The sequence below is a fragment of the Diaphorina citri genome, unplaced genomic scaffold (genome assembly GCF_000475195.1).
Source record: "Diaphorina citri unplaced genomic scaffold, Diaci psyllid genome assembly version 1.1 scaffold2637, whole genome shotgun sequence".
NCBI classification, from domain to species: domain Eukaryota; kingdom Metazoa; phylum Arthropoda; class Insecta; order Hemiptera; family Psyllidae; genus Diaphorina; species Diaphorina citri.
This window is the reverse complement of record NW_007380054.1, coordinates 27,783-40,251: the sequence shown is the minus strand read 5'-3', so window position 1 is coordinate 40,251 and position 12,469 is coordinate 27,783. Positions and strand designations below refer to the sequence as shown.

Below are 12,469 nucleotides of genomic sequence, written 5' to 3'. Positions count from 1 at the left end.
CCTAGAAAAGTACCTGGTACACTTGCTAAAAAACTTGAAAACTTTACTGATATGCGCGAAAAAACTTTATCTCTGGATTTATGTGTCATAGGTTAGGGAACTTAGGGGTGCTTCTGAGTTTTTCCCTTCCGGCGCTTTTTTTTTTTTTTTTTTTTTTTTGGTGCTCTAAATTTCCTTATTTTCTCTAAATTTCTATTACACATTAATTTCCTTTTTATCTCGAGCCTGATTGTTCATCAGACCGTGGTGCGAGGTGTTAAAAAGTTACTCTCTCGGTGTATGAGTAAGTTGAGAAGAGCATGTAAGGATAAGTGTAAAGTATACATAAAGAAACAGATATGAGGTTAGCAAAAGAGAAGAAGTGAAAGAAGGAGGGGAGAGAAAGGAGAGGGATAGGAGGAATGAAAGGAGGAATGAGAACTAGGAGAGGAAAGATTAGAGAAGAGGAAGAAGGAAAGGAGGAAAAGATGCAGAAAAGAAGGAGGAGAAGTACAAGAAAGGGAAGAAGTTTACCAGAACACCAGATTCATCAATTTTTGGTCTAATTGCATATTTATTATTTTTGCAATATAATTACCTACTCGTAGTTACCTACTTACGTAATTACATACCGAATCCTAAAAGTTTCTATTTCGCTAGAATAAACCAACTCCTAAAATAACAAGTGAGAGTTTATGGTGTTGTTATGTTTACATGTTTACATTGTTTACTTCTCTCAAACGCTTAAAGTTCAAAGGGCAGGTTACGTCAAAAGAGAGTTGCTTGCATGTTTTTTTTTTTTTCTCCTTTCGTGTTTTCTCTCTCAAAAATATGTAAAGATGCTCTTCTCAACCTCTGTACCACAAGTGCTCTGACTAGTAATGCTAAGCTCATCTGTGTATGAGAGGTATATTCAGGGCCAATGAGTAAGAGGGTGTAATTAGGCCTGACTAACCACGTGCAACGTTCCTTAACTTCAGTGATCCGAGGAGAAATGGCGCGTTCAACGTGCTACCGCCGCTGGCTGATTATGTTTACAACATTATGCCCTCTCGTAATAAATTAATCCTTTAAGATAAACCTTAAGCACAAGGGGACTTTTCTAGTCTTAGCCGATGCGACGTCACTTCGCCCGTCGCGTCGTGAGAGTATAAATGAGATTATTTCTCGTTTCGTATGTAAATAAAAAGCAAAAAATGGTGTTGTTTTCAAAGTTTGTTTTGTTTCCATCATGTTATGGAAATATTCTTGGATTCATAGGTTATCACATCAGCTAGCTAGGGAAATAAACCATTCATATAAATAAGGTAGAGATAAAGTTATTATCTCTTACCTACTAACATTTCTATTCAAACAAAGCAAAAAATGAAAATAATAATAATAAAGATTAGGTAAAGTGGCCACAGTCTGGAGATTCGAAGGCCATAAATATGCAATTAAAACGGAATATTCAATGCAAGGGTTATCAAATGGTGAACTTTTTGGATTGTGCTAATTAATATTCTTGCAAATAAAGCACACTTGCGTAAACTTGTACATACCTACCTACCTACCTATTTGTGTGTTTTTATTTTATTATCAACCTAATAATTATCGATTTTGCGTAAAACGGAATATTCAATGCAAGGGTTATCAAATGGTGAACTTTTTGGATTGTGCTAATTAATATTCTTGCAAATAAAGCACACTTGCCACTTGCGTAAATTTGTACATACCTACCTACCTATTTGTGTGTTTTTATTTTATTATTAACGGAATAATTATCGATTTTGCACGGAGTATCAACTTGACAAATTTGAATTTAATGTGACCATTGTTTGTTTCTTACAGTTTAAATGCGGTACCCCGGGTTGGATGAAAAACAGAGACACCTAGTCACCTAGCAACACAAAATAGGACATCGGGGTGTTTCACTACAAATACGAACTAGAAGCAACTCAAGTGAGATTCCTCAAGTTAATATTTAGCTGTCCTACTCATGTATTGAGTAGGCTTTTTAAAATTATTATTTGAAAAAGGTGATTTTTCATTGTTAAATATGAAATTAAAACTACTTTCTCTGGCGCTATCTATGTGCCTGTTACCTGATCTGGTTGTTTGTGCGGGTAAGTTTTCTTTATGTCAATTACCACATTTTTCTTCTTCTTCTTCTTCTTCTTCTTCTTCTTCTTCTTCTTCTTCTTCTTTTTTCAGTGTACATTTTTTGTTGTTTTCCTTTGGGTATCGCAAAGTATATTGCCAAAAGATAGCAGTAGGTAAATTATTGTACCATTTGTACCTGTTAATTAAACTTGCCTTCAATTTGATCGGCTGTATCCAAAATGCTATCAAAATTGATCTTTTTACCCCAGAAATCTCAAGTGTAATATCTCATCAATGACCAAATATGGTTCAGATCATATCCAGAATGCGATTAAATTAAAAATGATTTCGTTCGATTAATGAACCCTAACTACCTATGTACTTAATAGCCAAAGACCCAATCATCTAAATTTCCCTACTATTTCCTCCTATAGACCCAATAGAAAAATTACCAGAACACCAGATTCATCAATTTTTGGTCTAATTGCATATTTATTATTTTTGCAATATAATTACCTACTCGTAGTTACCTACTTCCGTAATTACATACCGAATCCTAAAAGTTTCTATTTCGCTAGAATAAACCAACTCCTAAAATAACAAGAGAGAGTTTATGGTGTTGTTTAAAAAGTATTTTGAAGATAAGTAGGCTGACATCTCCATAAAAACACCAAGTGCGAGCATGTCACACCGAAGGATCCCGGCGTATTTGCTTGTCTGGAGAAACCCTGCACAGAGCTAAAGCTTTTGCATGCTACTGACATGGTCATCCAGATAGCTCTCTGGATGGACAAGATATAATGAGAGATATGCTGGACACGTAAAGTAGGTACCTCCATGAGACCAACATCCACCTATGAGGGAATTCTGGTTAAGTCTTATTACCCCTACTCTGGAGGCTAAACTCCAGTCCCGTCTTCCATGAGACCAACATCCACCTATGAGGGAATTCTGGTTAAGTCTTATTACCCCTACTCTGGAGGCTAAACTCCAGTCCCGTCTTCAAAGACAAATTCTTTTCTCTTTCAGGGTTTATTTTTCGGCACAGTAGACAAGATATTCGTCAAGTTTTCGAAAAAATGGTGGCCAGGTGTCTTCGGGTTCAACTTCTTCTGGTCCAAAGAAGATGAGAAGCATCCTCTGTTCAAGGACACCGCCCTTGTGGACGGACAACCTTGGATAATGGAAGTATATGGGTTTTATATTACCTCTGAGGACCCTCTTACGTTTGTAGGTAGGTTAAGCTTTCAATTTATATTAAGAGTAGCAGTATTCTCCTAAAGGAGCTCTTTCAGCCAACCATAAGATAGCTTCTCTCTCAAGTTTACGAAGCTTCAGCTGCTCAGTAAACTCATGTATCTTACATTGTTAAATTTCTTGGCCATATTCATAGTTAGACAATAAGAGCTTACGACTTTATTTGAACAAACAAAGGTCATAAAAATTAAAAATATTGGTCAGTTAGTCATAGTCCTAAGGTTCTATTAATATCACGGGTAAAATCAAAGCCTTCAAGAGGGCGGGAAGAGAGATTGCCCCCGGGCCCGGTCCAGATTTTCTCTCTGGGCTTTAGGAATCAATATGTCATGTTCAAATAAGAACTTATCTTCTTCTCCCCAGGTTGTATTTCAGGCCACGCCGCACGCTACATGGAATCGTTGACGGACAAGCAAGTCCAAATCGAGGTCATGAAGGCGTTCCGCTTCTTTCTCGGAGCCAAATACACCATCCCTGAGCCAGCACGGATACTGACGACCTCCTGGGGCAGCAACAAGCATTTCAGAGGCTCCTATAGTATCCGAACTTTGACGACGGAGAGACTCAACACGAGCGCTGCCGAGTTGGGAGCGCCCGTCAGCAATGGCATGGGAAAACCGGTTCTTCTGTTTGCCGGAGAGGCAACTAGTGAAGACCAATATGCGACGGTTAATGGGGCCATAGAGACGGGTTGGAGGGAGGCGGACAGGATATTGAAGGGTTAATCTCACTGAATGTGAATAGAGTAAGGCCAGCTACTCACTATCAGGTTGTCAGTCAGGTTCATCAGTCAGGTCTAAATGATACCTGATGAGCACACACACTATCACGTAGACCTGACAGGTACGGTTGAAAAGGTCCGTCTGTCAGGTCTGCCTGATACCTGATGAGCACACACACTATCAGGTAACCTGACAGGTGGACCTAATCAGCTCTACTTGATAGTGAATGGCTGACTTAATAGGAAACATCACTCCATGTAATTATGACGTTCTTAGACTGCGCCCACTAATTAGGGGGGTCAAGTCGCAAAAAAGGATTGCTTTGCAGAATCTTGAGGGATTTGTAGTAACTTGAAAGTACTACCTTTCTCGATGGCGATGGCGTAGGTAATGGTGGAAACATAAGGGAGCGAGTTCAATCCCAGCCGAGGCATGGAATTTCATCCTCATAATAATCGAGTTCTAAAGGCATGTCCGGATGTTGTCGAGGCAGTGTGGACGGTTCAGTTGATATCGATCGATGGCCGGTCGACTATGTGTGGACCTTAAGGGTTAGGTGGTAGAGAAAAAAGTACGTAGAGGGTGAGTTATTTAGGTACCTTCCTATTTTGAATATTTTAAAATTTGACAAACTCAACAAAAAAACAGCTGAGGAAAATCTCTCCTTCATATTCAAATTTTCTAAAGTCAGGCAGATTTTTGAGATAACATGCAAGCAACTCTCTTTTGACGTAACCTGCCCTTTGAACTTTAAGCGTTTGAGAGAAGTAAACAATGTAAACATAATCAGCCAGCGGCGATAGCACGTTGAACGCGCCATTTCTCCTCGGATCACTGAAGTTAAGGAACGTTGCACGTGGTTAGTATCCGGTTGGGTGACCATGTGGGCAATCGCGTCCTGCTGGCTTTTCCCGGTCCCACTCAGGCTGGGTGAGGTTAATTTGAGAAGGCGGATAGCTTGTCGCCGAATGGAGTGTAATACTAATACCCCCGTCACTTTTTCACAAAAGACCTTAGCAGTTACATATACAGCATTCTGCCAAAAATTGTTCCACAAAAAAGAAAAAAAAAAAAGAAGAAGAAAGGCCTACGCGGGGTTAGACCTTTCTTCTACAAAAGCCTTTAATCTGAATTAACATTTTGTAACATTATGTCGAGTCATCAGCTCACTCTTCTGTAAGCAGATGCTTTCATTCATGCTCACTCGAAAACATCTTGAGCAACATTTTCAACAAGTTTGAGTCTTGAGTGCTATCAGAAAATTCCACCTCAAAAATCTGCCTGACTTTAGAAAATTTGAATATGAAGGAGAGATTTTCCTCAGCTGTTTTTTTGTTGAGTTTGTCAAATTTTAAAATATTCAAAATAGGAAGGAAATTTGAATATGAAGGAGAGATTTTCCTCAGCTGTTTTTTTGTTGAGTTTGTCAAATTTTAAAATATTCAAAATAGGAAGGTACCTACCTAAATAACTCACCCTCTACGTACTTTTTTCTCTACCACCTAACCCTTAAGGTCCACACATAGTCGACCGGCCATCGATCGATATCAACTGAACCGTCCACACTGCCTCGACAACATCCGGACATGCCTTTAGAACTCGATTATTATGAGGATGAAATTCCATGCCTCGGCTGGGATTGAACTCGCTCCCTTATGTTTCCACCATTACCTACGCCATCGCCATCGAGAAAGGTAGTACTTTCAAGTTACTACAAATCCCTCAAGATTCTGCAAAGCAATCCTTTTTTGCGACTTGACCCCCCTAATTAGTGGGCGCAGTCTAAGAACGTCATAATTACATGGAGTGATGTTTCCTATTAAGTCAGCCATTCACTATCAAGTAGAGCTGATTAGGTCCACCTGTCAGGTTACCTGATAGTGTGTGTGCTCATCAGGTATCAGGCAGACCTGACAGACGGACCTTTTCAACCGTACCTGTCAGGTCTACGTGATAGTGTGTGTGCTCATCAGGTATCATTTAGCCATATCAGTCTGTCAGGTTACCTTTTTAACAAGTGTACCAGGTACTTTTCTAGGAGTCTCATCATAGGTTATCATTTTCAAGGTCACAGAAGCAAGTTCCTTCTGCCAATAACTTAGATAATACCAAGTTGTACAAACACTTGGGAAGCTTTTGCTTGAAGTGTTAGCTTTTGCTTGAATAATGAGCATGGTCGTGTGACACCCTGGGCGGAGGATCGAGGAGGATTCCGGTCCAAATTTGTCGTGCTTGTTTAAGAATTGCAAAAAAAGACCATCGCCATCGAGAAAGGTAGTACTTTCAAGTTACTACAAATCCCTCAAGATTCTGCAAAGCAATCCTTTTTTGCGACTTGACCCCCCTAATTAGTGGGCGCAGTCTAAGAACGTCATAATTACATGGAGTGATGTTTCCTATTAAGTCAGCCATTCACTATCAAGTAGAGCTGATTAGGTCCACCTGTCAGGTTACCTGATAGTGTGTGTGCTCATCAGGTATCAGGCAGACCTGACAAAGCTTTGAAAACGGGATACCATGTCAAGTACTAATTAATACTAAAATAAGAAGAGAATAGGTCTTCACTTGACTAAATAAACGAATTCGTTTCCATCAATAAATTCGTTTATTTAGTCAAGTGAAGACCTATTCTCTTCTTATTTTAGTATAGTCTAGTTTTGAAAACTTTGTCTGTAACGCATTATGTTTAGGTTTTATATCTGGGTTGACCATGAAAATATTGATCTTATCTGATAAGGATGTCTAGCAGCAGTGGCAGCAGAGTTCTTAGAAAAAGGCTCCCATTTGGCACCCGAGGAAGAGTGGAGAGGGCAAAAACTTATTTCATTTGATAGAGGGAACTATAATAATTGTCCCATCGCCAAGTCCCATCGCCCCAAAAGCGAAGACAGAAGGAAGACAGGATAGAAGGAAGCCAGTCTTTTCCGATAATACACCTCGTCGGAAGCCTTATAATCTGAGAACTTACATAATACCAAGTTATACAAACACTTGGGAAGCTTTTGCTTGAAGTGTTAAGCAATAATGAGCGTGGTGGACATCTGGATGGTCACCGTTGGGGACTACTCCGAATCGGGAGTTCCGTCAGCTTCGTGAGTACAGCTGTGAAGAGAGAAGGAGGACGGGATAGGAGAAAGTCAGCCGTTCCGAGAACGAACCTGATCTGTTTAGGATAAAGTTCGCCTGAGGCGGGAATAGAAAGCGCGACCTAAGTACGCTTACAACGCGGGCGCCCCACCTTCCAAGCTAACTAGGCTGGTAGACTTATTACTGGGGACTTTTCAGTCCTGTCTGGGCAGGATACAAATAAGATTCAATTTTGAAACGACCTTCCTCATTAATCGACCCTGACTTAATGTCTGCGGGGTGGTTGTCAGCATTTTCTCTTTCCTCGCGCTCTATATTTTTTTAATCAACTGCAATTTCATTACTATCTTGAATCTTGATATGCATAATATTTACGTCTAGGGAATTGCTGCTGCTGCTACTAGGTACTGCTGATAGCTGCTAACGGGGCAGCCAGTGGCGTAGCTCGGATAGGGGTAAGCTTGTCCTGGATAGGTTTGAGCTAGTCCTGGCTATGGGTCAGCTAGTCCTGGATAGGGATGAGTTGCTGGTTTGGTCATGTCGGAATTTCAATGGCTAGTTACTTATCCATTATGTTTAGGTTTTATATCTGGGTTGACCATGAAAATATTGATCTTATCTGATAAGGATGTCTAGCAGCAGTGGCAGCAGAGTTCTTAGAAAAAGGCTCCCATTTGGCACCCGAGGAAGAGTGGAGAGGGCAAAAACTTATTTCATTTGATAGAGGGAACTATAATAATTGTCCCATCGCCAAGGTCCCATCGCCCCAAAAGCGAAGACAGAAGGAAGACAGGATAGAAGGAAGCCAGTCTTTTCCGATAATACACCTCGTCGGAAGCCTTATAATCTGAGAACTTACATAATACCAAGTTAAGGTACCTACTTTACGTGTCCAGCATATCTCTCATTATATCTTGTCCATCCAGAGAGCTATCTGGATGACCATGTCAGTAGCATGCAATAGCTTTAGCTCTGTGCAGGGTTTCTCCAGACAAGTAAATACGCCGGGATCCTTCGGTGTGACATGCTCGCACTTGGTGTTTTTATGGAGATGTCAGCCTACTTATCTTCAAAATACTTTTTAATGCAACTTCCATTGTCCTATTCCAAGACTTTGTCCAAAGTAGTATGATTATCTATCAGCCCACCGATTACCTACCTCAATAGCAGTCTTTTTCCGTGGAGGCAGCGGAGGTGCAAACAAATCTGGTTGGGACTTCAGAACTCCCAGTGACACCGTGATGAGAACTTTGTCAGCAGAATACTGAGTGCCATCAGCACAAGTAACAAGGACACCATTGTTGTCTTCCCAATTGATTTTCGTAACTTCTTTGTTCAGAAGGATTTTGTTACTCACATCTAGTGGAGTTTGACCAGGCATTTGTTTCTGCAAGGAAAGAAAAAAATTGATGAGCTTTGAAAATTAGAATGAAGGAAGGGCTCGTTGTACCACCTGCCTTGATGGTGGAGTAGGTCAAGACGCTCGTCTGGTAGTTAGGGAGGCCTGTTTTCGATCCCAGCTATGCTCGCACTTGGTGTTTTTATGGAGATGTCAGCCTACTTATCTTCAAAATACTTTTTAATGCAACTTCCATTGTCCTATTCCAAGACCTTGTCCAAAGTAGTATGATTATCTATCATTCTTGATAAATAACTTTGTTAGGTGCCCACCGATTACCTACCTCAATAGCAGTCTTTTTCCGTGGAGGCAGCGGAGGTGCAAACAAATCTGGTTGGGACTTCAGAACTCCCAGTGACACCGTGATGAGAACTTTGTCAGCAGAATACTGAGTGCCATCAGCACAAGTAACAAGGACACCATTGTTGTCTTCCCAATTGATTTTCGTAACTTCTTTGTTCAGAAGGATTTTGTTACTCACATCTAGTGGAGTTTGACCAGGCATTTGTTTCTGCAAGGAAAGAAAAAAATTGATGAGCTTTGAAAATTAGAATGAAGGAAGGGCTCGTTGTACCACCTGCCTTGATGGTGGAGTAGGTCAAGACGCTCGTCTGGTAGTTAGGGAGGCCTGTTTTCGATCCCAGCTAAAGTACTTAACTTTATCATCAACATTTTTTGAGGATTTGACCACAATAATAACAGACTCAATCTAAACTTACCATCAGTAGTTTGAAGAGGTTACCAAATCCTCCTTTCTTCCAAGAGATATATTCGCAGCCTTCCTTTTGCACGAAAGTTCCGTATCCTTTGGCAGAAACTTCAAACCAAGAGTCCGATCCATCTAAAGTATTCTGAGCTTTGCCAAAGAACTCCATGAACTGATTTTATCGAGGGGTGCCCGAGAGTCCAAATAGTGATGTGAAATAGTGTAATGATGGGGGTGGGTCCACAATTTCATTTCATTAACCACAATTTACAATTTCATCGAATTCTTTGCTTTTGTTCAAAGTTTTTGCCACTCGACCCTGAAGGCGCATTATTATGGGTCTCAAAGGAGCACTTTATTTTACTGAAAATTCGTTTTCAGCCTTTAAGAGTTAATTTGCCTTGAAGTTTCAAACTCATTTGTTTAATGAGGCAACTAACTAAGGGTTTCAAGAAGGTAATCATTGGTTCTTTAATTTTAGCTCACTAAACGGAGTATCTTGACAAATTTGAAACTTGACAAATTTGAATTTAATGTGACCATTGTTTGTTTCTTACAGTTTAAATGCGGTACCCCGGGTTGGATGAAAAATAGAGACACCTAGTCACCTAGCAACACAAAATAGGACACCGGGGTGTTTCTACAAATGCAAACTAGTGTACCTGACAGAAAATAGGATACTGGCGATTCATGAGAGACTTAACTTGACAAATTTGAATTTAATGTGACCATTGTTTGTTTCTTACAGTTTAAATGCGGTACCCCGGGTTGGATGAAAAATAGAGACACCCAGTCACCTAGCACCACAAAATAGGACACCGGGGTGTTTCACTACAAATACAAACTAGTGTACCTGACAGAAAATAGGACATTAGTGTTTCACTTACCTAACACGAAACAGGACACTGTTTTTTCACTTGACGTCACCACCGTGGTACTCTCAGACAGGGGCGTATTTGATGACGTCACATCGGTACTTTCCGTCGTTTCTACCGAGGAGTTCATCGTGGCGCGATCTAGCGGGGTTGAGGCGAAGTGCGGCGATGTGGTAGCTCTGCTTAGGGAAGTGTTTTGTGGGGAGCTTTGTGTTGTGCTGCGCAGGCGACCGATGCTGCTCGCTATGGAGTCTGGAAAATGAGAGGAAGCAAAATGAGTAAATAAACTGAAGTATACTCTGAGAATGCTTGGAGACTACGCCCGAAAAGTTACCAAACTTGTGTCTCCAATTTAAGTGTTAAATGACACTTTGATAGTACTTGTGCCCGTCACTCACGCTCAGATCGCCTGACAGACCGCGAACTAACAGATCTTGGTCTGTCATACCGTCTTAACGTGTGTGGTGGAAAAAGCTTAAGACCCAGGTCAGTCGGACGGTCTGAGCGGGCATTTGACATGAGATTGTAGACCTGGCTGCTCACTTGTTCAGTCACAAAGTAGGTTAGGTACCTCTATGAAACTAGTAAGTAAGGTAGGTGTACCTCTACGAACACACAGGGAAGGCGCACTCATTTCAGTCAGTCTGTTAAGTTCACTTCGGCCGCTTTGGCCAGCGCAGCCCAACTCACCTGTGGCCGGTGTATTGTTGATGAGCCGGACAGTCGTACTCCGGACTCCGGTGCTGGCCGGCTCCCCTCCCTCTTCCTCCCCCTCCTCCTCATCCGGACATTGCCAGTAGCAGAACATCTCGCCGTCCACACACAGGCAGAACTCACACTCATCACTGCGAGCAATCTGGAATAAATAACATGATGATATAAATAGATGAGAAAGAGTTTTGAATTTTGACAGTGCTAAAGGACCTAATGTACGTATATTTATCGTCTGTAACTCTAAATGTTAAGGTATTCTTTTCGTTTTCGGTACGGGACTTTTCGGTCCTATGCTGATGGTAGTATAAACAAGGTCTATCTAGCCCTCAGCTAACAATATTACATACATTTTTCCAACAGAATGTAATAAAATAATATTGTACATGTAATAAATATTGTACGTTAAAACAAGTGATATATCCATCATTGAACAATAAAATATTACATTTCTTCTAATATCATCTAATAACAGGGTATTACATTATTCAATGTTCCAGTTACCTTTCATAAAACAAGACACTGGGGAAAATGAAAAGTAAGTAGAAAAACTTCTCAGGGCAGAATAAGTAGAGAGAGAGAGATAGAGGGGAGGAAAAGATGGAAAGAGATTAGAAGAACAAGCTGGGCCCGTCCCTCCGGGAATTTTTAGCCCGTCGTTTATTCGATCGTGATTAGAGAAAATCAGTACCTATGTACCTACCTAATTTGTTTAATATTCAGTTTATTATGATCATTGATTTGATTTTTCGATTTTACTTTCATGTAATGATTTAAAATCAAGACTAGAAGAGCCCGTTCTCCCGTTATTCCCAATATAATGTTTAAGTCACCCGAAGTAGAGAGAGAGATAGAGGGGAGGAAAAGATGGAAAGAGATTAGAAGAACAAGCTGGGCCCGTCCCTCCGGGAATTTTTAGCCCGTATAGTTTATTCGATCGTGATTAGAGAAAATCAGTACATATGTACCTACCTAATTTGTTTAATATTCCGTTTATTATTATTCTTGATTTGATTTTTCGATTTTACTTTTATGTGATGATTTAAAATCAAGACTAGAATAGGAGAAAGCCACCCTACCTTGTAGCTGCTATAGGTCACGGTTTTGATTTCCACCCGAATCGAACTTTAAAAGGTTCTTTCTCGGAACGGCTGACCTGTCCTCCTTTCCAAGTCACCCATCCATTTATTGGCCTTGCTCGGCGTAGTTTAACATAGGTGACGCTAAAACCGGTCTTAAATTAACGACTGAAGTGTTACCTATATAAAACTTTCTCGCTTTGAGTTCATAGGTCGTCGCGACAAATTTCAAGACCAGAGCTCATTTGTGTGAGAAAATGTGAGAAAAAAAAAAAATCCCCCAAAAAACCAGTTTTTAAGTGTTATCTAAAACTTTCTCGCTTTGAGTTCATAGGTCGTCGCGACAAATTTCAAGACCAGAGCTCATTTGTGTGAGAAAATGTGAAAAAAAATCCCCCCAAAAACCAGTTTTTTTTTGCTTTATGGTTTTCTGGACAAAATTTGCACCACCATTTTCGTGTTCCTGGTAAAAAGACCTATAATTTGATATATAGGTCGACCAGGTTATTTGGATAAGTCCTTCTATGGGAACAGACAGACAGACGACACCGAAGCGAATACAATAGTCCGTC

At 40.5% G+C, this 12,469-nt stretch overlaps 2 protein-coding genes and 1 pseudogene across 4 annotated transcripts in view; 2 read left to right on the top strand and 1 right to left on the bottom strand.

Moving 5' to 3' along the window:
• The first annotated feature begins 1,907 nt into the window (after window positions 1-1,907).
• LOC103519269 (spermine oxidase-like) overlaps window positions 1,908-12,469 on the top strand; it is a 17,271-nt gene continuing 6,709 nt past the window's right edge. For all 3 annotated transcript variants that reach the window (XM_017448132.2, XM_026830827.1, XM_026830828.1), the window contains exon 1: window positions 1,908-2,084. In XM_017448132.2, the coding sequence (XP_017303621.2) occupies window positions 2,018-2,084 (67 nt within the window). In that variant the 5' untranslated portion in view covers window positions 1,908-2,017. The remainder of the gene's footprint in view (window positions 2,085-12,469) is intronic.
• LOC113471585 lies at window positions 4,830-4,947 on the top strand (annotated as a pseudogene).
• The window catches only part of LOC113471583, an 11,170-nt gene continuing 8,749 nt past the window's right edge, over window positions 10,049-12,469 (bottom strand). The window contains exon 2 of the mRNA XM_026830829.1: window positions 10,049-10,276. Coding sequence (XP_026686630.1) covers window positions 10,112-10,276 — 165 coding nt within the window. The 3' untranslated portion in view covers window positions 10,049-10,111. The remainder of the gene's footprint in view (window positions 10,277-12,469) is intronic.